Genomic DNA, 26930 nt, shown 5'->3' with positions numbered 1-26930 from the left:
GAGATACCCGTGGAGGCATGTCGAAGCCACTAAATATAATTCATTTCTTTCACTAAAGGGGGGGGGGGGGGTTGGGGGGTTAGCCTAGAAATTTTAGGCAAAGTGTTGATGGCACCAAACGGCGTTCTACTCTTTCACCAGCAGCAGAATCCGAAATTTGGATGAAATTTACCCGACCATGTCGCTTAAGCAGATATCTTTTTTTTTTTTTAAATATTCTTTGATGCCGTGCAGCGAATGAGCAATGCTGTGTCTCTTGTCCGGGATATCTCCTTCCCGCAATCCCCGCGAGCCAGTCTCCGAGACTACAAAAGTGCGCGGCACTTGTGACTCAACCCTCGGATCTTGTGCTTACTTGGAGATACTTTGTGCGGACCCTGAGCTGAGAGATTCTTGATTCTTTGCAAGAAGAATCAACTGGAATGAGTCAAGTGTATAAAAAATTAGCGGCTCTGGCTAATATATTTTCATGAGCCGATGCAGAGCTCTGCAACTTGAAAAACGGGTGGGAAATTTTGGGGGAGCTTCCTGTGCGCAAAATCTCAAGTGGCATGTAACTGCTCAATTTAAGCGGGAAAAAGCGCAATTTCTGTGGGAATTGTCCAATTCCATACGAGCGGGAAATGAAATTATTCCACTTTTTTTTTCTTGTTGTCTTCGATTCATTTTAATTGTCATCATAATTTTTTTTTAAATTTTTTTTTTTTCGTTTTTTGGTTTAAGAAGTATCACATTAGAACAAGAAGTCCAAGTTGTATAAAAGCCGTGGGCTATCTCCCTCCTATTAATACGGCAAAAAAAGCTCAAAAAAGTTCTTTATCAGGGCCTTTATCCATCTATGAGTCCATCAGGCGATATACTGTGACGTCCCCACCCTATTATCATCAGCATGAAGCAGCAAGAGTCGAACGTATTGGAGATTCCGCAAGAGCAAAGAGTCGGGTTGAAAGTGAGGAACTTGTCCGTTGCGGTCAAGTCTCAGCTAGGGAACGGATCGAAAGAGTGTAAGGAATCTGATGATTTCAACAGTAGATCTCCCCGGATCTTGAATGATATTTCGTTCACTATAAAACCGGGCGAGTTGGTGGCGTTGATGGGTGGCTCCGGTGCTGGTAAGACGACTCTTTTGCATACCCTATCGCAGCGGTTGAACATTGGCAACAGGAAATTGGAGTTTTCCGGAAGCGTTGAATATACCAGAAACGAGCACATTAAACATATCAAACACGCTTATTTGCTTCAAACTGATTTCTTCCTACCTGGGCTAACAGTCTTGGAAACTTTCCAGAGTCAAGCTGACTTGAGACTCCCGCCGTACGTTTCAAAAGCAGACAAGGACGAGTTGATAGAGTACATCGTTGAAGTATTGGACTTGGGCCATTTAAAAAATACCCGTGTTTGCCAGTTTTCGCTGCATGCGACTACTTTGTCGGGAGGGGAACAGAGAAGAGTCAGTTTGGCAATACAGTTGCTTTCTCGGCCATCGATCTTGTTTCTTGATGAGCCAACTTCGGGGCTCGACACGTCGACTTCCTTGAGCCTAGTCCAGTTGTTGAAAAAGCTAGCTTCCAACAAGTATGGCATCACGATTGTATTGTCGATCCACCAGCCAAGACCAGAGATTTGCGACATGTTTGACAAGGTTTGCTTGCTTACACACGGAGGAAGACTTGTATATTTTGGTGATTTGAAAAACGAAGCCGTCGACTATTTTGGCAAGTTGGACGGCTTGCCCGAGATTGACACAAACATGAGCGAGTATGTGATGAAACTATCGGTTAAGGATGCGTCAACCGTGGAAAGCGAGTCCCAATCGGTGCGCCGTATCAATTACTTGGTTGAAAATTGGAAAACCTTGAATGAGCATGTATACGACAGCACGGTCAAGGAAAACCAAAAACAATTTGCTGCCAATATCAAGCTTTTCACCACGCCCAAGCGGGATAAAATTTCATCATTGAGACAGCTTGCGGTGATGACCAAGAGAGATTTTAAAGTAAGCTCTCGTGACTACAGCAGTCTTGCCGTGTTGAATTTTGGTATCTTGGTGATTGCAGTCACAGTGGGGTGGATGTTTTACCGCCCAAACCATGATTTGGCCGGTATAAGGTCATTGATCTCCACCCAATACGTGATGTTGGAAGTTGTTGGTTTCTGTGCCATGTTTATCGAGGCAGAACGATTATGGACCACCGAAGGTGCATATTTCTTCCGTGAGTACAAAGAACACACCGCAAGCATCCCCAATTTCATCATATCGAGGCGGTTGGCCAAGTTTCCCTTGGAGGATTTGCCAATGACAATCATCTTTGCTGTGCTTACATTCTTTATGTGGGGCTTGAGGGTAGGCAATGGGTCTCATTTTGGAATCTATTTCACGGTCACGCTTCTCACGCAATTGTGCTGCATGACTGCTGCACTCTTGATGTTTGCCATTTCGCCGAGTATCCCCTTTACCACCTTGTTCATCAACTTGTTTTACCAATTGCAAAACTCGGCATCTGGATATTTCGTGAATGCAAGCACTATGCCCGTTTACGTTAGGTGGACAAAATATATTGCCTATTTCTGGTACGGATTCGGTGCATTGTGTGCTAACCAGTTTACCGATTGGGTTGGTGACTGTCCCTATAATGATTCCAGCAGATGCGCCGAGTACACGGGAAATGCGCAATTGGCAATCTTGGGATACCCGCAAGGATGGATTGCAGAGCCCATTGGCATTTTAGTTGCTTGGGTAGTTGGGTTCTTAATCTTGGCTGGAATCGCGTTGCGGTTCCGCTCGTATGATGGCGGGATGGCAAAGACCAAAAAGAACAAGTTGGGAGATGAAGAAGGTGAAGGCATTCAGCATGAAGATAGAGTATTTTCCCCTGGTGAGACGGAGGTGGTGGAAGTCGATGACAATTATCCAGTGGAGATTAATCTTTGCAACATCCACCTCGAAGTGAAGGAGAAAAAATACTGGCTCAAGACAGTTGGCAAAAAGACGTTATTGAACAACATTAGTGCCACATTCAAAGCCGATACTGTCAATTGCATAATGGGACCATCGGGAAGCGGCAAAAGCACGTGCCTCAACTACTTGTCCAATAGATTGGACCGCTCATCGAGTTTCCTTGCCTCGGGAGACATCAAGATCAACAACTGCCAGGCTGTTTCTCGAGGTGAATTGAGCAGAATTTCAGCATACGTGACGCAACATGACAATTCGCTTATTGCCGATTTGACGGTTCGTGAAACGTTATACTACCAGGCCAAGTTGCGTTTACCCTTGAAGCAACAAGCGGCAATACCGAGAATTGTCAACAAGTTGATACGGCAGACTGGGTTGCTTGATTGTGCCGATACTCTAGTTGGAAACGATGTCGTTAAGGGAATCTCTGGAGGAGAAAAGCGGAGGTTGAGTATATCAATCCAGTTGCTTTCCAAGCCAAAAGTGTTGTTTTTGGACGAGCCAACATCTGGGTTAGACTCCACCACCGCGGAAGCCATTCTCAATTTGTTGGGAGAATTGGCTCGAGAAAATGGCACCACCGTTATCTTGACTATTCACCAGCCAAGCGAAGAAGTTTATTCTCGGTTTGGAACGTTGCTTTTGTTGGGCAAGGGAGGCAATGTCATATACAACGGCACGTCATTCGGTGTAGTTCAATATCTTGCCCTGCTTGGATTTATAAACTCCTCAAACAAGAACACCGCCGATTACATTTTAGATTTGATTAGTCATTCCGAAAATGAAGAAGTTCAAGTAGTTGAAGATAGAATTGCAAGGTTAACCAACAATTGGAGATATCGGGATAAACTTGATTTCAACGATGATCATGTTAATGATGATGAAAAAACCAAAATAATTTCAGAAAAGAAGAAAAATGGTGTGGTTGGTGGACCCATTGACTTGTCCCTCTTTTATTTCAAGAGACTTTCCATACTACATACTTTCCCCGTTGTCGCCGAGCGACAATTTGTCACCCAGTTCAGATCCAAGGACAGCATTTTGAGCAGAGTAGGGCAAACCATTTTCCTCACCATTATCCACACGTTATTTTTCGCCCCCTTGAGGAACAGCCAGGACGGGATATCCAACAGATTGGGGTTGATTCAAGAAGTTCTCAATTTGTACTTTGTTGGTCTCGTCAACAACATCAGTCTTTACCCATTTGAGAGAAACTTATTTTACCAGGAATACAAAGATGGCATCTATGGAGTCACCGAGTTTGGCATATCATACCTTTTAAACGAGCTCCCAACAGAAATCATCCCCTGCTTCTTTTTTGCAGCCATGATTGTATTTGTTTGCGGGTTACCGAGAAACGCCCTGATGTATTTCGCCATGTTTGCCACGGGGTTCGTGTCCATCAACTGCGGTGAATCCTTGGGTATATTTGTCAATAGTATATTCACCCATATGGAAATCGCTACCAATGTGCTTTCCACCATCATCATCATTGCCATTTTCATGGGTGGCACAATGTCCTTGCACATGCCTCATTTTTTCAAAGCCCTCAACTATCTCAGTCCCATGAAGTATGCAGTGTCGATATGTGCCAATCTTGGGTTTGAGAATCAAACGTTTAAATGCGACGCCGAGGGTGATTGCAGCTTGAGGACCGGACAAGATGTTTTAGATTACTACAATTTGGAAGCTAATATCGGCGCCATGTTTGGTGGGCTCTTTGCATGTTTTGTCCTCTATAGAGCCATTGCAATAGCTTCTATATATGTGAGGGTGAAATGGTTCTAAATACACGGACGTTGAAGTGGGAAAAAAACGTATACTAGAATGTTCTATTTGTTCTTGTCTAGTGTAGATGTACCTACTCGAGTTTTGCGGCTCTTGGGAAAGAAATTTTTCGCAGCCGTCGTATTGACATCAGAGAGACACAAACAATAAAAAGTGCAATGGAAATTAATATTATTATAGAGCAGCAGTAGCAGTAATAGTAGAATGTGGCTTCACCCATCTGTGAGCAGCAGATGAAACCACCAAGTGAGTAGAACAAAAGTAGAACAACTCTAGTGTGATTTGAGTAGAAAGAAGAAGAAAAAAAAAGTGAAAGCCGGGTAGGATATCCCAAATCAAGGAAAAACACCCGACACGAGTTGCCAAATTTTTTTTCGCCGTTTGGATGAAAAAAGAAGAAGAAGAAGAAGAAGTGAGTTGAGTTGGGTTCAATCCCTTGTGAGCAAGTAGTGACGGTAGTCCCACGATGATTGCACAGCAGAGATACGAGACGAGAGAAGAAGACTAGTAGAAATGTAGCTGCAGTAAGTTAGTAATCCAAAGAGGAGGGGGGTGGGGGCGCGGGTTGATGGGTGTTCCCTTATCTCTTCTGTCCCAACAAGTCCCTTACAGACGCTACAGTCCCTGCCGGCTATTTCTTCTTTATCTATCTCACCACATCACGCTGCATGACATTAAACAGCATGATGCCCTGTCTCTTTCTCTCTTTCTCTCGTCCCTGCTTCAAATCTCTAGATAATTCTAGGCGGGAAGCAAAGCATGAGATCGATGCGGTGAACTTTAGACCGAACCAAGCCGGGCATAACGAGGTTACGTGTGTTCTCCTCCCTTGAAAAAAATTGAGACCTACTGTGGCAGAACCCAACCCCCCACCCCCTTGACCGCAACTTAATGAATCTCCCTCTCTTTCTCGCTCGCTCCCCTCCTTCGTCATCCACAACTCAACTCAATCTGCAGAGACGACAGCAACCCGGCAACTTTTTCTCAGCAATCCCCGAAAGATCCAAGCCCATCCACGTAGTTGGAATCACGCAACTTGAAGAAAAAAACTACACAACTCAACGCCAAGGAGAGTAGCAGAGAATAGTGTTGTCCTGAACAGTTTGGTGAAAGTCCGGTGGCTTGAAGAAGGAATTCGTCTGGATTTTTAATTTTTTTTAATTTTTATTTTATAGTGTTTTTTTTAAACAAACAATTTTTTAAAAATCCAAATTTGTTATCTCTCTCTGATCGGAGTGTGTGCCTCTCTCTTGCCTACCCATCATCAAACAGTCAATCAATCAATCAATCGAGAGGAATCTATCCTTATTCAAACGCTTCTTCTTCTTCTTCTTCTTCTTCTTTTTCTTCATTTTTTTCCTCCCAATTACATCAGTTGGTCAACTTTGAAAAATTGGAGGTCTTGTGCTGGACTCAATTCATTTCTTTAAAAAACAAGCAAAAAAAAATTAGATAAATAAAATAAAATGTATCAAGTTACAATCACTCCCCCCAAGGGAGAAATAGGATCGGTGCAAGTCACCGGTACATTTGATGATTGGAAACAAACGTTGCCAGCATTGCAGAACCCAAAAGAAGGAGATGCGATCAAGGTCCTTGTTGATGAAAAAAAGGACATTGCGTTCAAGTTTATTCTCAATGGCACGGAATGGACTACGTCGGACCATTACGCGGTGGTCACTGATGAACATGGCAATGCTAACAATGTTGTTTACGCTGGAGAGTTGACTGTGGTTGAGGAGCCTAGTGGCAAGAAAGGAGCAGCCAAGGGCGAGGACGTGGATGTGACTCAATTGGCTGATGGTGTTGCTGGTATTGCGATTGCGAGTGGCGGTGGTGGTGCTGCTTCAGCTGCAAAGGAAGCATCCTCCAAGGAAGCACCCTCCAAGGAAGCATCCTCCAAGGAAGCACCCTCCAAGGAAGCACCCTCCAAGGAAGCACCCTCCAAGGAAGCACCCTCCAAGGAAGCACCCTCCAAGGAAGCACCCTCCAAGGAAGCGCCCTCCAAGGAAGCACCCTCCAAGGAAGCAACCAAGGCTGCAGAAGTTGAGCCAAAGCAAGCACCTGTCGAGAGTTTGGCACCTGAGCCCAAGGAAGAGGTTTCAAAAGCGAAGCCCCAGGAACCCGAACCCGTTGAGCCCAAGAAGGAAGTCACAGCTCCAGCTCATACAGAAACGGAACCTTCCGACACGTTTGCTGCAGTTTCAAGCCCACACACATCTTCAGACTTTGAACATCTCGACGTCAAATCCAGCAGCAAGTCCGATTTCACCAACATCAGCAACGACGATGTGGAAGAACCAGCTGGCTCAGCCGCGCAAAAAGCCACCGATGACAATAAACTCAAGAAGCTCGAAAAACCCGTGTTGGTGTCACAGCCATCGGAATCTACAATCCATGCCGTCCCAGAAACTACCCAAGCTGCGCCAGCTCCTGATGCCCAAGCCCAAGCTCCTCCACCTCTTTCTTCTTCCTCTTCTTCAACCCCACAAGCCCCCAACAAGCAGCACATCCCCGGCTCATATGTACAGAGACCAGCACAACCAGAAAGACAAGAAAGTGGAAGCAAACGTGAGAGCATCTTTTCAAGAATCAAGAAACTATTCGCATGAGAGTGAAACGAGGAGAAGTAAATATATTCTACATACAAAGCAAGGGTCAGCGGATGGTTTGTTTTTTGGTTTTTTTTTTTTGCACACGGGTTTTCTTGACACAATTCATTGCAGGGTTTTTTAATTTTTAGTATAATTTTGGTATAATTTTGTATATTTGGAGAGCATTTTACATAGCAGTAGCAGTAGCAGCATCAGCACTTCAGTCCCAAACACACAGTCCAAAAAACAAAAAAAAAGATGAAAAAAAAAATAACAACTTAGCTAGCTAGCTTCAAATACTTCAATTCTTCTTCTTCTTCTTGTTCTTCTTCTTGTTTGAGCTAGAAGAAGGCTGGGGCGTTTCTTCCTTGCCGGGCAACGGTGTGCCTTCTTTACTAGTGGCGACTTCATCAACCTTGATATCTTCAGCCACCGACACCACCGGTTCAACCACGGGCTCGAATTTGCAATTCGTCATTAAGCTGGCCAAGCCCACGCTGTTGCTGATCCCTTGCGGACCAATCATGTTTAAGATACGGCTCAACTCCTTTTGTTTTATCGTCTTGTATTTCAAGCATTTGCCCGTGTGCGGCTCGTAGAACTTGATGTATACTGCATGTGTCGACGTGGGCCCATGTTTTGTCTTTGTTGATTGACTCTTGGTGTCCTTGCTGTCGGCCTTTGCCAGTTTCAGCTTGATCTTTTTCGCGATGTTGGTGTATGTGATTGATAGTGTTGTCGAGGGGAAGTTTGCAAGTAGGTCACTTGAGAGTTCTAGAAAGTCATCTAGACTCTTTATTCTGGGCATCTCTTACACTGGTGTGATCTCCAGGGGGGATTTTCTATGGAGATGATCAGCTACTGTGCTGCTGCTGCTGGTGGTATTGGTATTGGAGGTGTTGGTGAACCATTGCTAGATTGTTCGGATGTCAAAAAAATTTTGTTGTCTCGTGCCGAAACAAATTGGTGCAGGGGGCGAGGCTCCGTCCAAGTCAAGTAGAGTATAGCTCTCGATGCAATTTTTCACTCCTACACTAACTAGCACAGCATCTATATACAAACACGAAAACACACGTCTATATATCCCACCCCTCTTAAGAAGTTCATCTATATTTTACAGCTGGCCCTTTTTCTTTTCTAGCTTTCAACTTCTGTTGACGTTTGCTCAACCCCGAATCCTCCTTTTTGTCCAACCGCGAAGCAGCACCATTCGCACCCAGCTCATCCCCGCTACTGCCGCCACCAGACTTTTTGAAAAATGGCAAGATGTATCCACCAAGTTTGTAAACTATGAAACCGGGAATCACACCATACCCGAGCCAGGTCTTGTTGCTGCCAAAGATAATCATCAATGCATCAAAGAACCACGTTATGTAAATAACATCGAAGCAATATTGAAATAAGCTGCCACGTTGCAAGATGTCATCACCGGATTTCACCAATTGCTGTCTTGAGTCGTATATTGGACGGCCATTGGTTTCAAGTAGGTACTGAAGTACAACACTGGGGACGGAGAAGACTAGGTAGTAGATGCCACTCAGCGGTCTCTTGAAGTAGAAAACGGCAATTAGCGAAAGTAGATTGATCAATATCGAGATGTAGAATAGTTGATCTAGTATGGCTTTGTTTCTAGCTGCCAACTTCTTGAGACTTGCTGACGACATCCTGGGCCTGGGTGGTGGTGATAACAGTGGTTGGAGATCATGGCGTCAGTCAGCCCTGTATCTATTTTTTGCTCTTTTTTTTTCCATTTGGTGCGCGGCAACGCAACTTTGGTTTTTTGCTACAGCTGGTGGCTCATGGTTATGACTTGGACCAAGTAGATCATTCGATATCTATACATTCATCGGTATACGTAAAAGCGTATTCACGAAAGTAATCATGCCTCAATACTATACACACACTTCCACTTCCTCTTTCAATTTCTTGTTAACTTTCACTTTCACTTCTCTCGGGAAAAACTTTGTCTCCCGCATTATGCTTTTTTATTGAGTCTTCTTGACGTCTTTAGGCAATTGAATCGATTTCAAAATGTGGACAATTTGGCCCTTGACGTTGTTGTACAATTGAGTAACTTTGGGGTTGTTTAATCTTGTTACGAAATTAACTTGATTCTTGTCCAACTCACTGACGATAGCTCTAGTGTACTGACTGCCATCGTACCTCAATTTATTAAACACCACCACCGACAAGAAAACCACAAGTTTGGCCACGGCGTAGCTTATGCTTCTCCATCTCAAGAGAACCGCAAATGGGAGAATGATCAACTCAAATCCCGACGTCACCACCAAGGAAACTTCAATAGCTGAGGCAACGTATAATGCAGGCTGGTTGAAACGTTGAGTGAAAGCGTTAATCTGCGAACTAATCTTTTGCTGTGCTTGCAAAGATGGGATCAAAACTTCAAGCAAATGGTTCCGGAAATAGTTGAGCACATGGAACACTGCAAAGATATCATACGAGTACAACCCAGCGGCAACTTGGTCGCCAGTGACAAAAGTCGAAGTCAACAAAACCAAGGCCAAGACCACATACTGGACATTTTCGTCTCTGGCTAATCGGGGCACTATAATCTCTTTCAACCCATTTTTGAAATACACTTGTCTTATGATGATGAAATAGGTACTGATGATCGATAATAGGGCAAATCGGAAATACTTTAACGATGTGTTTTTATAAAAGACGCCCGTGACTAAACTCAAGACGGAGAATAGGATACCGAACAAGTGTCCCAAGAACCAGTAAAATTGCTGAGTCTGGGCCAAAGCCGTCAACTTCTTCACGAGCGATGGACGTTGCACCCCTGGCGATGGCGATTTCGACGATGCTGAAGACGATGGTGTAGTTGGCTTTGCTGGCATTCTCTTAAGCTCTCTCTATCCCTTTTCCTTCTTTGTTTGTTTCTTTGAAAAGAAGAATTGAAAATTGTGGTGATTGCTCGGCAAGGAGGGGAGGAATTGTGGTGGTGATGTCAATTGCTTTTAAACGAAAAAAGGAACCTTGCTGTTTTTCAACAAGCAAGACGATAAAAGCCTGCACTCGCTTTTTTTTCACTTTTGCGGAAGCCCCCCCAAATAGCAGTAGAGGCTATCGGGTCAATTTTGGGGGTTACCAGTCACCAGTATGGATATTTCCAAAGAAAAGAGCTACAGAGAAGGACAGCCCGGACAATTAGTAGATCATCGATGTCAAAAAGTTATCGCATAGACATATATATCTTTGTGTATAAAGAGTAATAGTGGTATTATCAATTAGGATGGGATGGGCAAAATACCTAAACAACTTGTAAATGAAGAAACTCGGTTTTTTTTCTTTTCTCTCTTTCTCAGAGACAACAAATGGGGGCTTTAGAACTGAAGTTAAAGTTGAGGTTGAAATTCAAAAGCCATAGCCAAAGCTACAGCGTGTTGCTCCCCTTCTTTGGGGATGCCTCTAGACTCTTCTCACCTCTTCGACATCGGCAGTCTCAACAATAGGCTCATCGGTGAGAGGAACCCCACTTGGTGGAACCGCAGTGTCACCCGAGTGTCTTGGAGTTTCAATCACCTTTTCAGCATCATGGCTGGGCACAGTTGAACCGACGCCGCCGCGATTGTTGTTCAAATGGAAGTGCCAAATCTTGGTGAAGAAATCTTCATCGATGTTGTTGATGGCAATCCAAGTCAAAATGATGGGGACAAAGCCAAAAGTGATCAAGTCCAAGATACCGTAAAACACTGCTTCTGAATCGGGTTGGATAACATTACCACCTTCGGATAAACCCCACGCGACTGGGTACAAGATCCACACAACGATGAACAAGATGATAATGACGTTACCAACGACATTTCTTGAAGCTGCGGCAAAGCTCGTGTGCAAGTCAACACAGACCAAATAGATGGTGAACAACTGGGCAACCACGGCAAAGGTAAAGTAACCCCACTTGTAAGACGATCTAATCAAGGAGCCAATCAACAAACCCAAGACAAACACCTCAATCGACAAGAACCGCGTGAAAATCGCTGAAAACACCTGCACAATTCTCTTTAAAATGTCCTCTCTGTCATCAGTCAAGCTCGTGTGCGTGACAATGGTGAAGATTGTCAAAACCAAGGGCCAGGATAAGAACCAGCCAATGTACTTTGTGTAAAAGATTTGGCGCACATTGAGCCCCCGATCAGTGGTCACGTGATGGAACTCGGTGTCAATCCAAGTATAGCCCAAGTTTGAAGCATAAGTGTAGTAAGCAAACGCCATAACCGAGTTGATAAACAAGGGGATAATCAACAATGATTTTTTCAAGCCGCTGCGGCGGACACTCGTCAAACTGTAAATGAAGCCGTGGATCACGGCAAAGAATGCAAACAAGGCAAACACGGCCCACAACCAATCTGAACCATGCGACGTCAAATTGATATCTGATTCAGCAGGTGGGCTATTGATGGAGACAGCTCGATTGCCGCCTCTCTTGACAATCTCCACAACTTGGACAAATGAAGTCATTCTCGTAAATAATATTTATTTGGTAATAGATTTTTTTTTTTTTGTACACTGAGTAGTGGTTGCAAAAAAAAAATAGGTGGTGTCTCAAATGGAAAATCTCACCAAGCGACGGCTGCAAAAAAAAAAAAAAAAAGAAAGCAAATTAAATTAAATTGACTTAATTTCTCAAAAAAGGAAAAAAGGTATATCAAAGTTGAGACGTGTATGGTCGGTGTTGATGAACGGAGCTGAGTAGCAGTAATGAATGTTCAATTGATCAAGAAAAAATAGGGGTAGTCTGCTAGCCTTTTTATATGGTTTAAAACAAAGACGTCAGAATATTTTGATGACCTGGTTTTTTATCCCACTTCAGGGATCAAAGTCAGAATATGCAGCCAATTTTTTTTTATTCCAAACAAGAGAGATAGGGATTTGCCTCAAGCTCCTTCTCCACCTTCTCTGTCTCTTTCAGCCGGTGAAAATGCAACTTTGCTGTCAGTCATATGTTTTTTTTTTTGGTTTAAATTTCTAATCCGTTTCCAAGCCCTTCCTTCTTCAATAGACGTGACACTCACAACCCTGAATGTAAGTTCTGTGCTTGAGTAAATTGGCCATGACGTATTGCCAAAAAGAAAGAAAAAAAAAAGGATTCAATCTCCTCAACAGTGTGTAACGAAGGACGTTCTACTGTGATGTGTGTGGTTGTGGTGGCATTTCCTGTTTTTTTTGGAAACTGTTAGAAAATTCTAAAATTAAAAAAAAAAAATCCCTTGCTATGAAGAAGAACAAAAAAAACCCCCTTGTTTTGCAATTGATTTACGCTCACTTTGCATCCTTGAAAAGAAAAAAAAAAGCCAGCAGAAAGTCACATCATTTTGCTCGATTTTGTTTAATTTGCAGATGATCAAGACGTCTCAAGTAAAACCCGAGGAAATCATTGTCATTTTTCAGTTGTGCACCAAATAACCCCCGATTTACCCTGTGGTCCGTTTTGTCGAGAAATTTGTCAAGATCCAATCAAAGCCGTGATTCAGAGTTGTTTCTTTTTAACTCGAGTTGCGGATCGGTTCTCGACTTCAGCTCTCTTTCTCACAACCCACACCTCGGGTTGTTCGCAACATGACTTTACAAAAAAAGAATTAAATTAAGGGAACGTAGCAAAAAAAAAAAAAAAAAGAGATGGGTCACTGTCCGGATAGAACGGTTTCGCGGACTCTGTTCCGAGTTTGAAGAGAATCGTCAAGCTTCAACTTTGGCTTTGAATTTTTGCAAGTCTCCGTTTTTATGGCTTTAGAAGTGTGGTGGCTGAAACGTTTTTTTTTTTTGTTTCTGTTGTTGACGGCTTGACAACTTGACTGCTGATCGCCGCCTAAGGGGGAGAAGTAGGGGGGAGAGAGAGAGAGGGAGGGGGAAAGGGACTTTTTCACTTCGACACCAAAGCCCACTTCTCTGAACCCCACGTTCCATTCATCAAACTTTTGAACGTGGCCGTGGCGCGAGCATATCACATGAGGTTCAAGTGACGACGACACCGCTGGAGAAGCAAATAGATTCAAAGTTTCAAGGATCAAACGGAAAGCAAAAAACAAAAAAAGAACATGAATCATGCCATCATTCACCAAAACGCAAAAAAAAATCACACTTGTAGCTGTGATTGATGATTAGGTGTGTTTCAAACTTTAAAAGTTTGGGACAAGTTATTGTTGTTGAAAATGTGACTTGTAACAGTTAATGCTAATGCTGTCTCTCTTTGCTCACCTTGTAAAATCAGCCTAGCCTCTCACGCTTGATCACCTCCTCTCGTAAAAACTGGTTTTAAATGTTCGGGGTTTCTTAACCGCGTCCTAAACCTGACTACTTGGTTGGTGTTCTTTTTGCCCTGTTGGCATGATAATTGATCGCTCCACCGCACGGAGTTCCCTTAAAATCCGAAATAGATGACCTCTTGATTTTGATCCTCACCACTACAACAACCACGGTACTTCTAGTCTCAAGTCTCAAGTTTCCAGTCTTTAGTCTCTAGTCTCAAGGTTCCAGTCTCTAGTCTCTAGTTTCCAGTCTCTAGTCCCTAGTTTCCAGTCTCTAGTCTCAAGTTTCCAGTCTCTAGTCTCTAGTCTTTAGTTTCCAGTCTCTAGTTTCCAGTCTCTAGTCTCTAGTCTCTAGTCTCTACTGTGATGTGTTCTGGCGCGTCTTGGCGACGGTACATGGTTGTTGGCAAAGAAGAAGAAAGGATACTTTTTGGGGATGCTGAAATTTACATTCAAAGCTTCTGCATGCATTGCACTGTTCTTCCATTTACCTAATAGTATTACACATCATCCACCATCATCATCTTGAGTTCTAATTAATTAATACTTTATATCACCGAATTCACCGGGCGAGGGGGAGGGGGGGTCAGCAACCAAACAAACAATTCAAACAATTCAAACAATTCAAACAATCTATAACCCATGCTTTTTTTTCCACTTGGTTCATTCATCCGTCCATTCTCTATTTTTTTTTTATCTGTTTTTCTTCTTCTTCTTCTTCGTTTAGCCTATAGCAACCGGTTGGCCGTTTTTCAATCGATCAATAGCTTGGCTATCGAGACTTCCCGTTGTTCCGCAGATGTTACACTTCAATCTCTTGGAATAGTAAAAGGGAATTATGGGGATGAAGAAAATCGTGATGCAATTGATGGTGCGCACAGCAAAGGCACTTTGGTTATGGCAATGTCCGCAATAACATGCAATGTTGCCAACGTCTTTCAAGGGACTGTTGAATTCTTGAACTTTTTCAAAACAAGCATTTGGTTAGTATCATAATGGACAAGCTGTCAGAACACCCAATCGTGTGGCGCCGCCGAGTGCACTTGACCTAGCTCAATGGCGGTTATACATACACCCAATGAGAAAGAAGCAAAAGTCCATCTTGATAAAAAAAACGGGTTGCGGTTGTGGTGGTTATGGATGACGCCAAGTATCGGCTCGATATCAGTCTCTCCAGTAGATATTTGTGATTGTTTGACGTGCCACGTCAATTGCAATTTGGTTTTGGCGTTGGCGTCGGTTTTCGAGTTTCCGCTTTCACTACGTTCCCTCAGTAGAAAGATGCTGCTGGTGTATATATAAAAAAAAATACCGGATTGCGAAAATAGTTGGCTTCAAAAACTTGAACTTGAAGCTGGGGGATGCGTGATTGAGTTTCCTCGAAGACAAGAAATATTGGATTTCGGTCTTTCTCTCTCGCTCCCTCTTGGCCTCGTTGTCGCTCGGTCGCTATCTCTCACTTTCAATGGCAATTTCTTTGCCACTTTCACTTTCACTTTCACCTTCACTTTCACCGTGCTTGCTGCTGCTCCCCAAGTAGCAAATGAAATGCTGCAAACAATAAGCGGAATCACTCTGAATTTTTTTTTTTTTTGTTCTTTTTATGTTATGATTGCTGGCTCTTGTGCTAGCGAGCGAAGCAAAAAAGTCCGTCCAATGGTCCGCCATCTCTTCCAATTTGGATCTACAAACCCTTTCGATAGAGATTCAAGTTTCGAGAGAAGGCAGAGATTCACACAGACAAGCAGACACACTCTTTCTCTGTCTGTCGGTGAGAAAACTCAAACATCTCCCATCGACAAAAGCTTCACACAGATGGGCTTTCGAGTATGGGGAACCACAGGGTCCCTAACGTTGCAAGTGACACGTGATTTACTTTCGAGGCAACACCCTTCTTTCGCGTGAGTGACTCTACTCTAATACAATAAAGATACTATTGTTGTTGCAGCATTAGTAGGGGAGGCGCAAGACAAGATATGAGCAAGCGGATTGTGTAAAAAGTTAGCAGATTCAGTGACGCAAAAACTGCGACAACGCGGCTCACGACACTGGTCAGTTGTCACTACTGTAGGGCTGTAGTCTGGCAGCACTGTAGTAATGTAACAAGTAGCGTGGTGCGTGATAGCCGAGAGCTCACATTCAACCTTTACAGTTTTGCTTTTCTTCCACAGCACTTTTTTTTATTTCCAATCAGACTTGTATACTTCCACCTGGAGAGAAATCAACAGATCACCTTGGTTTTCCTTCGTTCCTTCTTTCTTTGATTTGCGGATCAAAGAGAGGCTACGTCAATTTTAAAGGGCCGGAGACCAAAGATTAATTTGCTTTAATCGGTGGGTCCCGTTTTTCCCTTTTTTCTCTTTTTTTTTTTTTTTCTCTTTTTTTAATTTGATTTTGTCTTTTTGGGCTTGTTGGAAAATTGCTAAAGGCTAACACGTTATTCCCCCCCAGGGCTGCTGCTGGATACGAATTTATTGGCCAATTTCAGGACCTGATAACTTTGCTCAGTCGGACATTTTATAATGAAGTTTTCCCATTCTTTGCAGTTTAATGCTGTGCCGGAATGGTCGTCCAAATACCTTGCTTACACTACCTTGAAAAAATTAATCTATTCTTTGCAAAGAGACAGTTTGCGGAGAAAGCACCAGCATGATGTCCTCAGCACGGGAGACAATCTTGATTTGGAAGAAAATACCCATTTGGTTGGGGAGCACTACTCCAGTTTGGGCACCTTGACGGAAAATGGCGACGAGACTGCCGTGTCGGTGTTTGAGGCTGCGTTGAACGCGGAAGTGAAGAAAATCGACACTTTTTTCAAGCAGCAGGAACTGTTCATTTTCAAGAGCATCGATGAGTTGGTGTTCGACATTGAAGAGTTTGAAAAGGAAATCAACACCTCTTTGCAGTCCAACAAGGCGTTGAAGCCTAGAAGAATGCGAAGCAGGAGATTTTCGGATATTTCCAATGACAATTACTTGACTACCGATCCAGATACAGAGTTTACTCAAGCGGAAATGGGCGACGACGACGACGATGACGAAGATGAAAATGAACATGGAGAGCAACACATTGAAGGGCTAGAACGAGGTTTCACCGAGCCACGTGGAAGACGGATCAAGAGAATGGAATCGGCACCAATCATCCCGCGTGGTGGCAATGGTGGTGGTAATGATTTAACTCGCGTCAAGTCGATTGACGAGTATTTGAAATCGCCAGCGTCTCCAAGATTGTGGAGCGAATTGAGCAATGCCACCAACACCGATGGAAGAATGCCGCCGCAGTTGGTTCTACTTGGCGAAAGTCGAATAATCTTGAGAAAAAGAACAATTGGATTGTTCACCACCTTGTCCGAGTTGAAATCTTATATCGAGTTGAACTATACCGGTTTCAAAAAGGCCTTGAAGAAATTTGACAAGTCGATAAACACCGATATCAAGACTCCCTATTTAGAAGGGTTACCTAAAAACTCGTACGTTTTCAAACCTTCGACTATGCAAAAAGTCAATGACAGATTAGACTCGCTCGTGAAAATCTACGCCTTGATTTGTAACCATGGTGACGATTTAGAAGCTGCAAAAGCGGAACTATCTGTTCATTTGAGAGAGCACGTGGTTTGGGAGAGAAACACCGTTTGGAGAGATATGATTGGGTTGGAAAGGAAAACGTATGCTGCCAACTCAAAACTAATAGACCAAAGAGACCGCGTTCTTGGAGATAAAGAAGGCGATTTGAAAATCAGTGGTGCAAATGTAAACAGCTTCAACATATCTTTGAAAAACCCCGTGTTTATCAAGTTGTTTGTCATTACAGTCATCACCCTGGTGTTGTTGCTTGTGCCCACATTTGAAGATCGAGCACAAAGGAATTGCTTTGCCGTGTTGATTTGTGCCTCGTTACTATGGGCCACGGAAGCCATTCCGTTATTTGTCACTTCCCTCTTGATTCCATTGTTGGTTGTTTTCCTTCAAGTGCTTAAAAACGATGATGGCCTGATAAGAGATTCAGTGCTGGCATCGAAGTTCATATTGAGCACAATGTGGAATTCGGTCATATTATTGCTATTGGGAGGCTTTACTCTTGCCGCGGCATTGTCGAAGTACCACATTGCAAAGTTGATCTCGACTTGGATCTTGTCAAAAGCAGGAACAAACCCTTCAGTTGTTTTGCTTACAATAATGGGTGTTGCCTTGTTTGCTTCGATGTGGGTCTCAAATGTTGCTGCACCAGTCTTGTGCTTTTCATTGATTCAGCCTTTGCTTCGAACATTGCCTAAAGGGTCACAATTTATTAATGCATTGATTCTTGGTATTGCTTTAGCAAGTAATATTGGAGGAATGGCATCGCCCATCAGTAGCCCCCAAAATGTTGTTGCGTTGGGCAACATGGATCCACCTCCGCTGTGGGGCCAATGGTTTGTCATTGCATTACCAGTTTGTGTCTTGTCATTATTGCTTATTTGGATGCTCATGTTGCTTACATTCAATTGCAATGCTAAAAATACTCATTTGATACCAATTAGGACAATCGATGATAGATTTACTGGGGTCCAGTGGTTTATTGTAGCCGTTAGTGTTGGCACGATTTTCCTTTGGTGCATTGCTTCTAAAATCACGGGACTATTTGGAGAAATGGGTATGATTGCCTTGATTCCCTTGATTTTGTTCTTTGGAACTGGACTTCTTACAACAGAAGATTTCAACAACTATCCATGGACAATCATTGTGCTTGCACAAGGAGGAAGCTGTCTTAGTAATGCGGTCTCATCGTCTGGCTTGCTAAAGACCATTGCTGTTGAAATCAAGAGTCAAGTGGAAGGGTTTTCATTGTTCGGCGTGGCACTTACATTTGGGCTTTTAATTTTGATCATGGCGACATTCATATCTCACACAGCAGCAGCATTGATCGTGTTGCCATTGCTACGCGAACTAGGCGACAGTATGGATGATCCTCACCCAAACTTGTTGGTTATGGTTGGATGTTTGATTTGCAGTGCCGCAATGGCATTGCCAACCTCAGGGTTCCCCAATATCACGGCCATTTGCATGACTGATGAATTTGGGTCTCCTTACTTGAATGTGGACATGTTTATCACAAGGGGAGTGCCACTGAGTGTTATCGCGTATGCCATCATTGTCACTATTGGTTTTGCAACAATGAAGATCATAAACTTTTGATCCACAGCGGCCCTTTATCAGTGGTGATAAATACAGTACATTTGTGAGTGAGACAACTACAGCAACTCCCTTTACAACAACAACAACGTATTAGACCAAACTTGAGTAGACTTCAATAGCATTTTATTTAGAGTAATCCCGTGAGGAAATAGTATGTATCTTCTTATTGGCCCGGAAAGAAACAAAAGAACCCAGTGCATCACAATCTCGGCTAAAGAGAGATCCGCCCATTTCGAATAGAAGCTGCGAAACGAGAATCGTTGGATTATTTTCTTTTTCAGCGCAAGTTGACAGCATGATTGGTGGTGGGAGATTATGAGCCTGCCCATCCAACTCTCTTAGTCTGTGAGTGGAGTTGAGTGGAGTAGAATGGAGTGGGCAATGGAAATCATCGCATTTTAACCTCAAACTCTGATGATCTTTCTTCCTGTGTTGAATTGCTTCTGCACTTCATCTTAATTTTCCACCCACTATACGGTGCCCTTTATACACCCTTGTCCATCTCGTCCTCTATCAGAGTTTTAATTGATTCTTTACAAAATACGATAGAGATTTTTTTTTTGGAGGGGGGAAGATCGTTGACGCCTTTGTTTTGCCCAAAAATTAAATTGAGCTTAGATTGAAGTAATTAAGTTGGATTTGCTCCTTATCAAGACAAAGGCAAAGCCAAAGACGAACAGGAACTTCGGATACATATATTTTTTTTTATGGATGATCTATTGATTCAGTTAAAGAGCCTTATCCTAAACAAAGACTTGTCTAGACATCCTTCCATCACCCTTGGAACAAGACCAGCACCAACTGATCTGCTGCTGCTACTGCTACTACTAAATCGTCATTTCTTTCCAAGAGTACTTGCTGAATACTGGACCAGAAAAACACCCAAACAGAAACACTTGTTGATCCTCCAATTGCTAGCTATTTCATCGGCGGCACTCTACATTCTACTACCTTCATTGCCATTTGCCAGTAGAGACCCCAAAATGTTTTCCAAAAGACCAGATAAGCACACGACGGGGTTGATCAATTTGAGAAACGATTGCTTTGCCAATACATCCCTACAGGCATACTCTTCGTTACCGAGTCTCACTGAATACCTCAATAGTTTTATTTTGAGCTACGATCAGCTATCGCAGTTTGTCAATGACCACAGCTTGGACATTGAAGAGCTCACCAAGTTGAGAATGGAGCGTAACAAGTCGTTGCAGAACTCCAGATTCAAGTCGTCAAACGCAAAGTTCACCATCCCTTTGCATCTTGCCATGGCAACGATGGTGAAGAAGCTTCAAGAAACGCAAATGTTTTCCAAAACCATTAGTGTTTGGTCTTTTTTGCACGAGTTGGAGAATATTTTCCACGCCAAGATTTCCAAAAGCCAGCACGACGCCCACGAGCTCACTCAATTGATCAATGAAACGTTGGAAAATGAAAATTTGAAATTGAAAAGCTTCCACAAGTATATTCTCTTGAATTTGCATCGCATTGTTCCAAAAGATGGGCAGCCGACACCACAGGACTATACTCAATTAGAGTCGATTCACATACCGGAGTTCCCATTTGATGGGTTGATTTTGAGCCAAATGACTTGTCTTTCGTGCCATGGGCTCTCTAAGCCCAATTTCACCCCGTTTGTCATCTTGACTTTGCCCACGCCAGATGCACCCGAGTGCAAATTGGAAACGTTGTTGGAGGAAAATGAGAGCGAGAGAATTGAAGGCTATCATTGTCTCAAGTGCTGCCTTGATAAGATTGTTGCGAATGAGGACCAAATTATTCAACAACGGAAATTTGCATCACCACAAGAGGAACAGTTTATCCATGACATTTTCAACTTGCATCTGAATCCAAACCTCTGCATAAACGAGGATATTTCTGAACCGCTAGAAAACTATATCAAAAACTATAACGTGAATGGGTTGAATATTTCGGGAATCACTTCGACGGTGGTTAAAAAGTCGCACATTTTGAAACCGCCAAAGATATTTGGATTGCACTTGTCGAGATCTAAATTTGATGGCCACAGCGTGACGAGAAACTCATGTCGTGTGGAGTTTAAAGATTCAATGACCTTGTCCATTGGCCAGGAGTACCACGACAGATTGAAAGACTTTCAACAATACCTGCAAGACGAAGAAACCAAGTTGATTCAGAAATTGAGCTCAAAGGTTTTGACTACAGACGTCAACGACATGGAAGATGCCTCAGTGCAAAAAGACGACTTTGAGGAGAAAGGCGAGGAGGATGAAGAGGAAGAAGATGGTGACGAAACCGATGATGGAGCTGCAACTGAAACAGGAACCGATTTGACCGATGATGACGATGATGATGATGACGACGATGATGACGATGACGATGACGATGACGATGATGATGATGATGACGATGACCTGTCGTCGCAAACAAGCAAAGATTCGCTCCCACGTACAATCACCACTAGCACGACAATCAGACCCGGTGAAGCTGACCCCGAGGCCCAGCAACACACGCTCAATGAGGCGCCTCTCTCCGACCAGCAGCACGAAAACCTCAAGGAGCATTTTAAAAAATTCAAGTTTAATGAAAACGACGTTTACAAGTATAGGTTACGTGCCATGATCAAGCACATGGGATCGCATACACAGGGCCACTACGAATGTTACAAGCACAAGCCCTTGTTTGTTAAGAATCGAGAAGGAAGCATTTTCAAACTATCGCCTGAAATCATGGACCTATCGGGTGACGTTCACCATGGTGTTGAGCCGGTTGCAAGTACAGACTCAAATGGCGAAGCGCAAGAAAAGAAGCGCAAGTTTTCGTTTCGGCCATCTTCGGGGAGTGTATCGTCGTCGTCAGATGTGCCAGATGATAAGTTCCGTAACAAATTCTCCAACTTGATGGGCCGTAGGCCTTCTGTTATCCAAGCAGATCCACGAAACGTTGAAGAGATTTTACAATCGGGACTCCAAACTCCCGCTGAGATATTAGTGGATGATCCAATGAAAGCACCCCAGCAAAACAACTTTGACAGTGCATTTGCTCATGCCAATTTGAAAAACTCCTTCCCGGAAAAGACTTCCATCACCACCACCAACAACAACAGCAGCAACAAAACAAACGGCGCCGAGTCTCTAGGCGGAGATCAAACTCCGGATAAGAAAGTGAAGATGAAGAAGATTAGTTCCCTTATCAATAATCCGTATTGGAGAATTAGTGATGCTCAAGTCGATGAAGTTTCGCGCGCAACCGTGTTGTCGGAGGAAGCCACCGTGTACATGTTGTATTACGAGCGAGTCGACAGAAAGCAAATCAAACGTTCTCAACGTGGCAAGTAGATGACTGGGAAACGATTTGAGAGAGTTGGACTTTTATAGATAGTCATAGACAATGTTGAATATTGCAGCACTCTTCCCCTTTGATTTTTGACGACAACCATCACGGTGGTGGTGTTGTTGCGGGTTTTGGCACGTGAAGACAAAAATCAAAAGTTTGAAGTAGATCGAATATTTCCCCATCCAGTGCAGTCCAGTGCAGTTCAGCGCAGTTTCACCAGATGGATGGGTGCAAATGAAAAGATCAACTTCCAACAGCCGACTTTGACGCCCAACCACAAAACGTCTATCAAAACAACATCTGATTTACAATGACACGACTAGACGAGCTAAGCAAGAAAATCTCCGACAACAACCAAGGCCTAGCATCACGCGCGCATCTCAAACCTCCATCAACCAGCACCAACAATCAAACACTCCGCGTCCCCACCACGTTCCCAGCGCCAAACTCGGCGCAGCGGGCAGCCCCGCCCCCGATTCAAGCAGCATCGACATCGTCATCGCAAGCACGCAAAAAAGTCACGCTACAACCGGGCCATTCGCCACTAGACTGGGCCCAGTTGAACCGCACCCAACCCAAGCATAAACTACGAGGCGTGCCCCTCAACTTCCCACCGCCGCAGATCGTGCGTGTTACAAAGGATGAGCTCAACAAGCATAAATCAAGGAGCGACTGCTGGACGTGCATCAATGGCAAAGTGTTTAACATTACTCCCTACCTCCATTTCCACCCCGGTGGAGTCGATGAGATTATGAAGTGTGCTGGACGTGATGGCACTGCGTTGTTCAACAAGTACCATGCATGGGTTAATGTCGATCGCATGTTGGAGAATTGCATCGTGGGTGTATTTACAAACTCCTAGACTATTATTATAGATACCTAAATAGATTAGTTTGGCGTTACGACTTTGTTTAATTTGTAGTCGTGGTCCTGTGTCGGTATGTGGTTGACTATTTGCTCGTTTAATGCTAGTCCCATTAGATATGGAAGTCGTGACCAACGGCGAGAGTAAGTTGATAGGAACTCATCGTAGAATCCACCGCCGTGGCCTAATCTCTCACCGGTTGGAGTGAATGCTACGCCGGGCACGAGGATCAATTCTAGATCGCCCCGGGTTAAACAGTCTTCGCCGGATGTAGGCTCGAGAAGCTTGTATTTCCCCTGGGGTTCAAGTTGGCATACGTCATGATACGTGGGCACATGGAGCATGGATAAGTAGTTGCGCTTGCGGTTTGCGGCGGGGGTCGTGTTGCACCGTGGGAGGTACACGCGTTTATTTGAGTCGTAGCATGCTCGGATGATGGGTAGGGTTTGAACTTCCAGCGTGGGCATGTTCATGTACACTGCGACGCTTTTGGCGTTTTGGAAAATGGGCGATTGCGTTAGTTGTGCTAGGATTAGTTTGGATTGGTGCGTTAGTGACTCTTGTGGTATTGTTTGGAGTTTCGATTTGATTTGGTCACGGAGCTGTCCTTTTGCCATCTTGATGGCTGCCGCATTAGCCAGCATTTATGGCTCGGAGTAGTTGAGGCTAGAGTGGACGGGAGCAGGGCAGATTGGGTTGGGTTGAGATGTTACCTTATGTTAGTGTGACTATTGCGGAGGTTTTGAAATTTATCCATTCATTAGAGAGGCATAAAATCCACTATTTACAAAGACAATCCCACATCTATAATTCCCCCCTCCCAAACACTCACAATCCATTACCTTATTCATCTTCTTTTTCAAACTCTTCTAGCGGCCGTATTCTTTGCTCGGGACCAAATCTCTCCAGCAAAGGTTTCACGATTATACCCAATGGACCCTGGTCATACAAAACCCCACTCCATCTCTTAATCAACGCATCGTACCACGCGTCAAACCCATCTTGATCAGCTCGACCTCGCGCATACAGACTCATTTCCGATTTCAACTCTTTACACCTCTCGACATCCTGAGGCTGTCTCATCTTGGTATACATTTGGATCAAGTTGTCCAATACATTTTCCAAGATTGGCTGTACACGAGCCGAGGAGGCATTGTCATAGTATATCTCCTTGAGCACTTCCTCGGACCAGCTCACGGCCTTTTGTTTCGCTCCCTCGTACCACAAAATCTCACTGATGTGCGCTTTGATGGCGCTGATTTGGGTAATTAGATTTTCACGATGCACGTTAAACAAAGGATAGTGCGACTGGTTTGTTTTGCGGAGCTCCAAGCTCTCGCGCATGGTGGTGAGTGCTTGTAGATTAGATAGGTAAATGGCCAAGGACTCATTGAGCTGTTTCAGTCTTTGTGATTTCGAAAGCTTCAGCTGCGGTGAAGTTGCAATCTGGGCCAATTGGAAAGCAAGGTCGTTCAAACAGCTAATCAACTCATCCGAGACCTTGGTGTTTTTTTGAAGCGTGTAGTCGTCGTTCAACTGGATCGACGAGTATGTCTTGCTCAACATGTCAATCGATCTTTGCAAAGTGTGCACTCGATCTTGCGGATCGGCATAAACGGAAGCGAGAAGTCGGCTGCATCCAGATAATCTCTCGGCATCGCCAATCTTGTAGTATATCAAATCATTGTCAATGACTTGGGTTAACGTGTGGATAGCGGCGTCAAGCTCTCCTTTGGCAAGCAACGCCTTGCTATATCTCAAGATCAAATCGATGTAGAAGTTTGAAAACTTGTTGGATTTGTGGTACACCAAAGTCTCGGCGTCAATCACGGGCACGACAAACCCCGGATATTCCAGTTCGTCCAAACTAGGGTCAGTTTCCTTAGCCAAGTGCATCAAGAGTTTGCGGTAGTGCTTCACGGCAAACCTGGGTTTTTCCAACACATCATCCTTGTTTATGGCAAGGACTGCCTCCATTTGGTCCTGGAAACTCAACTCAAATGGGATCCTCTCTCTTGAATTGGCATCGTGGTAAATGAAATAGAACGAGCCGAGTGAGACAATCAAGCCACCAATGTAAACCCCGGCTAGGACGTTGATTACGGGGCCCCATTTGCTTAAACCCGAGATTGCGTTTGCAGAGATCTTGAGCGTTCGATTTGGCTGTATCTGTGTCTCTATCTTTGTCAATCTCAGTCTCGCTTGTCGAGCCCATAATTGAGATGGCCGTCCCAAGGAACGTAGCATTCTGGAGTGAAACATCACGCTCTTTGACTGTTAACTGCTAAGAACTGGTGTGGGTTATGCTCCCATCAAGGTGACTTTCGGGGAGGTTTTTTTTTTTTTTATCATGTGGTGCGGCTGCGGAGTTCGAGCCTTCTTGTTTGGAGCAACAAACTCGCTTGTGACCTGCTTTGTATTGACTGATAGACGTAGACACTACACATATACATCACCTTCGTTTTGTTAAGTTTTTGAAGGGAGGGACAGAAGGTTTTGGGAAAAAAATGCTGATATGAGTTTCCAAGGACATCTCTCGACAGATGATCCGACAGTTAAAGAAGGGTCATCTTTAAACCAGTCGTCCCTATTGGGCCCGCATCCAGTGCTATCTCATCGCCAGCAACAACTGGTCAATGAGAGGGACATCGACGATGGTCACGATTATCAAGACCAAGGTCAAGATCATGGTCATGGTCATGTTCGACTATCTTTTTTGCACAAGTTTGTCACCAACTGGTTGATCATGGACCCGATCCTATTGAGCAAATACGAGCATCGGCCACGACGATTTGATCGCAATTACAAAGTTCGTGCCGATAAAGACACTTCAAGGTTGATATACCTTTTCGGCGGACGACTACAAACAACAAAAGCCAAGCCGATAAGCATACTAACGGGAGCTGCAATGATAATCCCATTGGTGTTTTTCTGCATATTTGAAGCCAGCTGGCAGTGGCACCATATACTGCCTGCTTTGGTCATAGTATGGATCTACTTGTGGTTGATTACATTTATGAACTTTTGCAAGGCATCCACGTCAGACCCAGGTATACTACCGCGGAACTTGCACTTGCCGAAATCACTCACTGGGAACCGAATACTGAATCCACCAGAGGAATACTTCAACACCGTGACATTACCGAGCTTTGCCAAGGACAAGCACGGCAAAACGATTGGTGTACAGGTGAAATATTGCCAAACTTGCCACATTTGGAGGCCAGCGAGGACCAGCCACTGCAGTACGTGCCAAGTGTGCGTTTTGGACCACGATCATCACTGTGTTTTCTTGAACAACTGTGTCGGCCAGAGAAACTATATGTATTTTTTGTGGTTCTTGTTATTGGCATGCGTTTCATGCTGCTACTTGATTGCAACCTCCGTTGCTCATCTATGTTATTATCGAAGAGGGCAAGTTGAACATGTCCACACCATGTTCCAGTCAATTCAACAGTTTCCCATGAGCTTGTTTCTTTTGGTCTACACCATTATAGCATTGATATACCCGATGCTACTATTGGCTCTCCACATTGCCTTGACGGCGCAGAATATAACCACTAGGGAGTATTTGAACTATGTTTACAAGAAAAAGACCCCTGAGTTTGTGAACGCGTTTGACACTCGTTCGATTTGGAAAAACTTGTACATCAACTGGATTGGCAAGCCCACCGGTGTGGGGCTAACATCCATTCGAGATAGGTACCACACGGGCGACATAAGATTCGAATTGATAGAACCATTGCTGGGCTTTCAAAGTGGTGGAGGCTGACCGCACGTGATGGTGATAGCAAGCTGCGCATGTGGTAGCGGCTGGGTACAGCCCTGTTATTGATGTCGTTTCCTTTTTTAACAACTCTTGATGTTTTCCTCTTACTGCAACCACCACCATCGGCTTCAAGAAGGACCCCTCCTCATTGCAAGAAGAAAGGGGCACGGAAGGTGGTTTTAGAACTTTAACCTTATAGCCGGGAAACA

At 43.9% G+C, this 26930-nt stretch overlaps 13 protein-coding genes across 13 annotated transcripts; 6 read left to right on the top strand and 7 right to left on the bottom strand. All coding sequences in view use genetic code 12, as the record gives it.

Annotated features, from left to right (window-relative positions):
- Nucleotides 1-889: 889 nt before the first annotated feature.
- Nucleotides 890-4744, top strand: LODBEIA_P27630 (uncharacterized protein; the record flags this gene model as incomplete). The annotated part of the gene is made up of 1 exon (XM_066972798.1): nucleotides 890-4744. The coding sequence occupies one exon, from the start codon at nucleotides 890-892 to the stop codon at nucleotides 4742-4744; it is 3855 nt and encodes a 1284-aa protein (XP_066829701.1).
- A 1466-nt stretch (nucleotides 4745-6210) lies between these two features.
- On the top strand, nucleotides 6211-7356 carry LODBEIA_P27620 (uncharacterized protein; the record flags this gene model as incomplete). The annotated part of the gene is made up of 1 exon (XM_066972797.1): nucleotides 6211-7356. The coding sequence occupies one exon, from the start codon at nucleotides 6211-6213 to the stop codon at nucleotides 7354-7356; it is 1146 nt and encodes a 381-aa protein (XP_066829700.1).
- Nucleotides 7357-7639: 283 nt separating this feature from the next.
- On the bottom strand, nucleotides 7640-8146 carry LODBEIA_P27610 (uncharacterized protein; the record flags this gene model as incomplete). Its single annotated transcript, XM_066972796.1, has 1 exon — nucleotides 7640-8146. The coding sequence occupies one exon, from the start codon at nucleotides 8144-8146 to the stop codon at nucleotides 7640-7642; it is 507 nt and encodes a 168-aa protein (XP_066829699.1).
- A 295-nt stretch (nucleotides 8147-8441) lies between these two features.
- Nucleotides 8442-9002, bottom strand: LODBEIA_P27600 (uncharacterized protein; the record flags this gene model as incomplete). Its single annotated transcript, XM_066972795.1, has 1 exon — nucleotides 8442-9002. One exon carries the CDS (start codon nucleotides 9000-9002, stop codon nucleotides 8442-8444), a length of 561 nt encoding a protein of 186 aa, XP_066829698.1.
- Nucleotides 9003-9323: 321 nt separating this feature from the next.
- LODBEIA_P27590 (uncharacterized protein) lies at nucleotides 9324-10199 on the bottom strand (the record flags this gene model as incomplete). The annotated part of the gene is made up of 1 exon (XM_066972793.1): nucleotides 9324-10199. The coding sequence occupies one exon, from the start codon at nucleotides 10197-10199 to the stop codon at nucleotides 9324-9326; it is 876 nt and encodes a 291-aa protein (XP_066829697.1).
- Nucleotides 10200-10770: 571 nt separating this feature from the next.
- LODBEIA_P27580 (uncharacterized protein) lies at nucleotides 10771-11820 on the bottom strand (the record flags this gene model as incomplete). The annotated part of the gene is made up of 1 exon (XM_066972792.1): nucleotides 10771-11820. One exon carries the CDS (start codon nucleotides 11818-11820, stop codon nucleotides 10771-10773), a length of 1050 nt encoding a protein of 349 aa, XP_066829696.1.
- Nucleotides 11821-14330: 2510 nt separating this feature from the next.
- On the bottom strand, nucleotides 14331-14708 carry LODBEIA_P27570 (uncharacterized protein; the record flags this gene model as incomplete). Its single annotated transcript, XM_066972791.1, has 2 exons — nucleotides 14331-14569; nucleotides 14681-14708. The coding sequence occupies 2 exons, from the start codon at nucleotides 14706-14708 to the stop codon at nucleotides 14331-14333; spliced, it is 267 nt and encodes an 88-aa protein (XP_066829695.1).
- A 1421-nt stretch (nucleotides 14709-16129) lies between these two features.
- LODBEIA_P27560 (uncharacterized protein) lies at nucleotides 16130-18781 on the top strand (the record flags this gene model as incomplete). Its single annotated transcript, XM_066972790.1, has 1 exon — nucleotides 16130-18781. The coding sequence occupies one exon, from the start codon at nucleotides 16130-16132 to the stop codon at nucleotides 18779-18781; it is 2652 nt and encodes an 883-aa protein (XP_066829694.1).
- Nucleotides 18782-19764: 983 nt separating this feature from the next.
- Nucleotides 19765-22092, top strand: LODBEIA_P27550 (uncharacterized protein; the record flags this gene model as incomplete). Its single annotated transcript, XM_066972789.1, has 1 exon — nucleotides 19765-22092. The coding sequence occupies one exon, from the start codon at nucleotides 19765-19767 to the stop codon at nucleotides 22090-22092; it is 2328 nt and encodes a 775-aa protein (XP_066829693.1).
- A 308-nt stretch (nucleotides 22093-22400) lies between these two features.
- On the top strand, nucleotides 22401-22952 carry LODBEIA_P27540 (uncharacterized protein; the record flags this gene model as incomplete). The annotated part of the gene is made up of 1 exon (XM_066972788.1): nucleotides 22401-22952. The coding sequence occupies one exon, from the start codon at nucleotides 22401-22403 to the stop codon at nucleotides 22950-22952; it is 552 nt and encodes a 183-aa protein (XP_066829692.1).
- Nucleotides 22953-22978: 26 nt separating this feature from the next.
- LODBEIA_P27530 (uncharacterized protein) lies at nucleotides 22979-23599 on the bottom strand (the record flags this gene model as incomplete). Its single annotated transcript, XM_066972787.1, has 1 exon — nucleotides 22979-23599. The coding sequence occupies one exon, from the start codon at nucleotides 23597-23599 to the stop codon at nucleotides 22979-22981; it is 621 nt and encodes a 206-aa protein (XP_066829691.1).
- A 199-nt stretch (nucleotides 23600-23798) lies between these two features.
- On the bottom strand, nucleotides 23799-25217 carry LODBEIA_P27520 (uncharacterized protein; the record flags this gene model as incomplete). Its single annotated transcript, XM_066972786.1, has 1 exon — nucleotides 23799-25217. The coding sequence occupies one exon, from the start codon at nucleotides 25215-25217 to the stop codon at nucleotides 23799-23801; it is 1419 nt and encodes a 472-aa protein (XP_066829690.1).
- Nucleotides 25218-25470: 253 nt separating this feature from the next.
- On the top strand, nucleotides 25471-26724 carry LODBEIA_P27510 (uncharacterized protein; the record flags this gene model as incomplete). Its single annotated transcript, XM_066972785.1, has 1 exon — nucleotides 25471-26724. One exon carries the CDS (start codon nucleotides 25471-25473, stop codon nucleotides 26722-26724), a length of 1254 nt encoding a protein of 417 aa, XP_066829689.1.
- Nucleotides 26725-26930: the final 206 nt, after the last annotated feature.

This window comes from Lodderomyces beijingensis, assembly GCF_963989305.1.
Source record: "Lodderomyces beijingensis strain CBS 14171 genome assembly, chromosome: 3".
In the NCBI taxonomy this organism is placed as follows: domain Eukaryota; kingdom Fungi; phylum Ascomycota; class Pichiomycetes; order Serinales; family Debaryomycetaceae; genus Lodderomyces; species Lodderomyces beijingensis.
The sequence above is the reverse complement of the archived record's forward strand: the minus strand, read 5'-3'. Positions and strand labels throughout refer to the sequence as shown.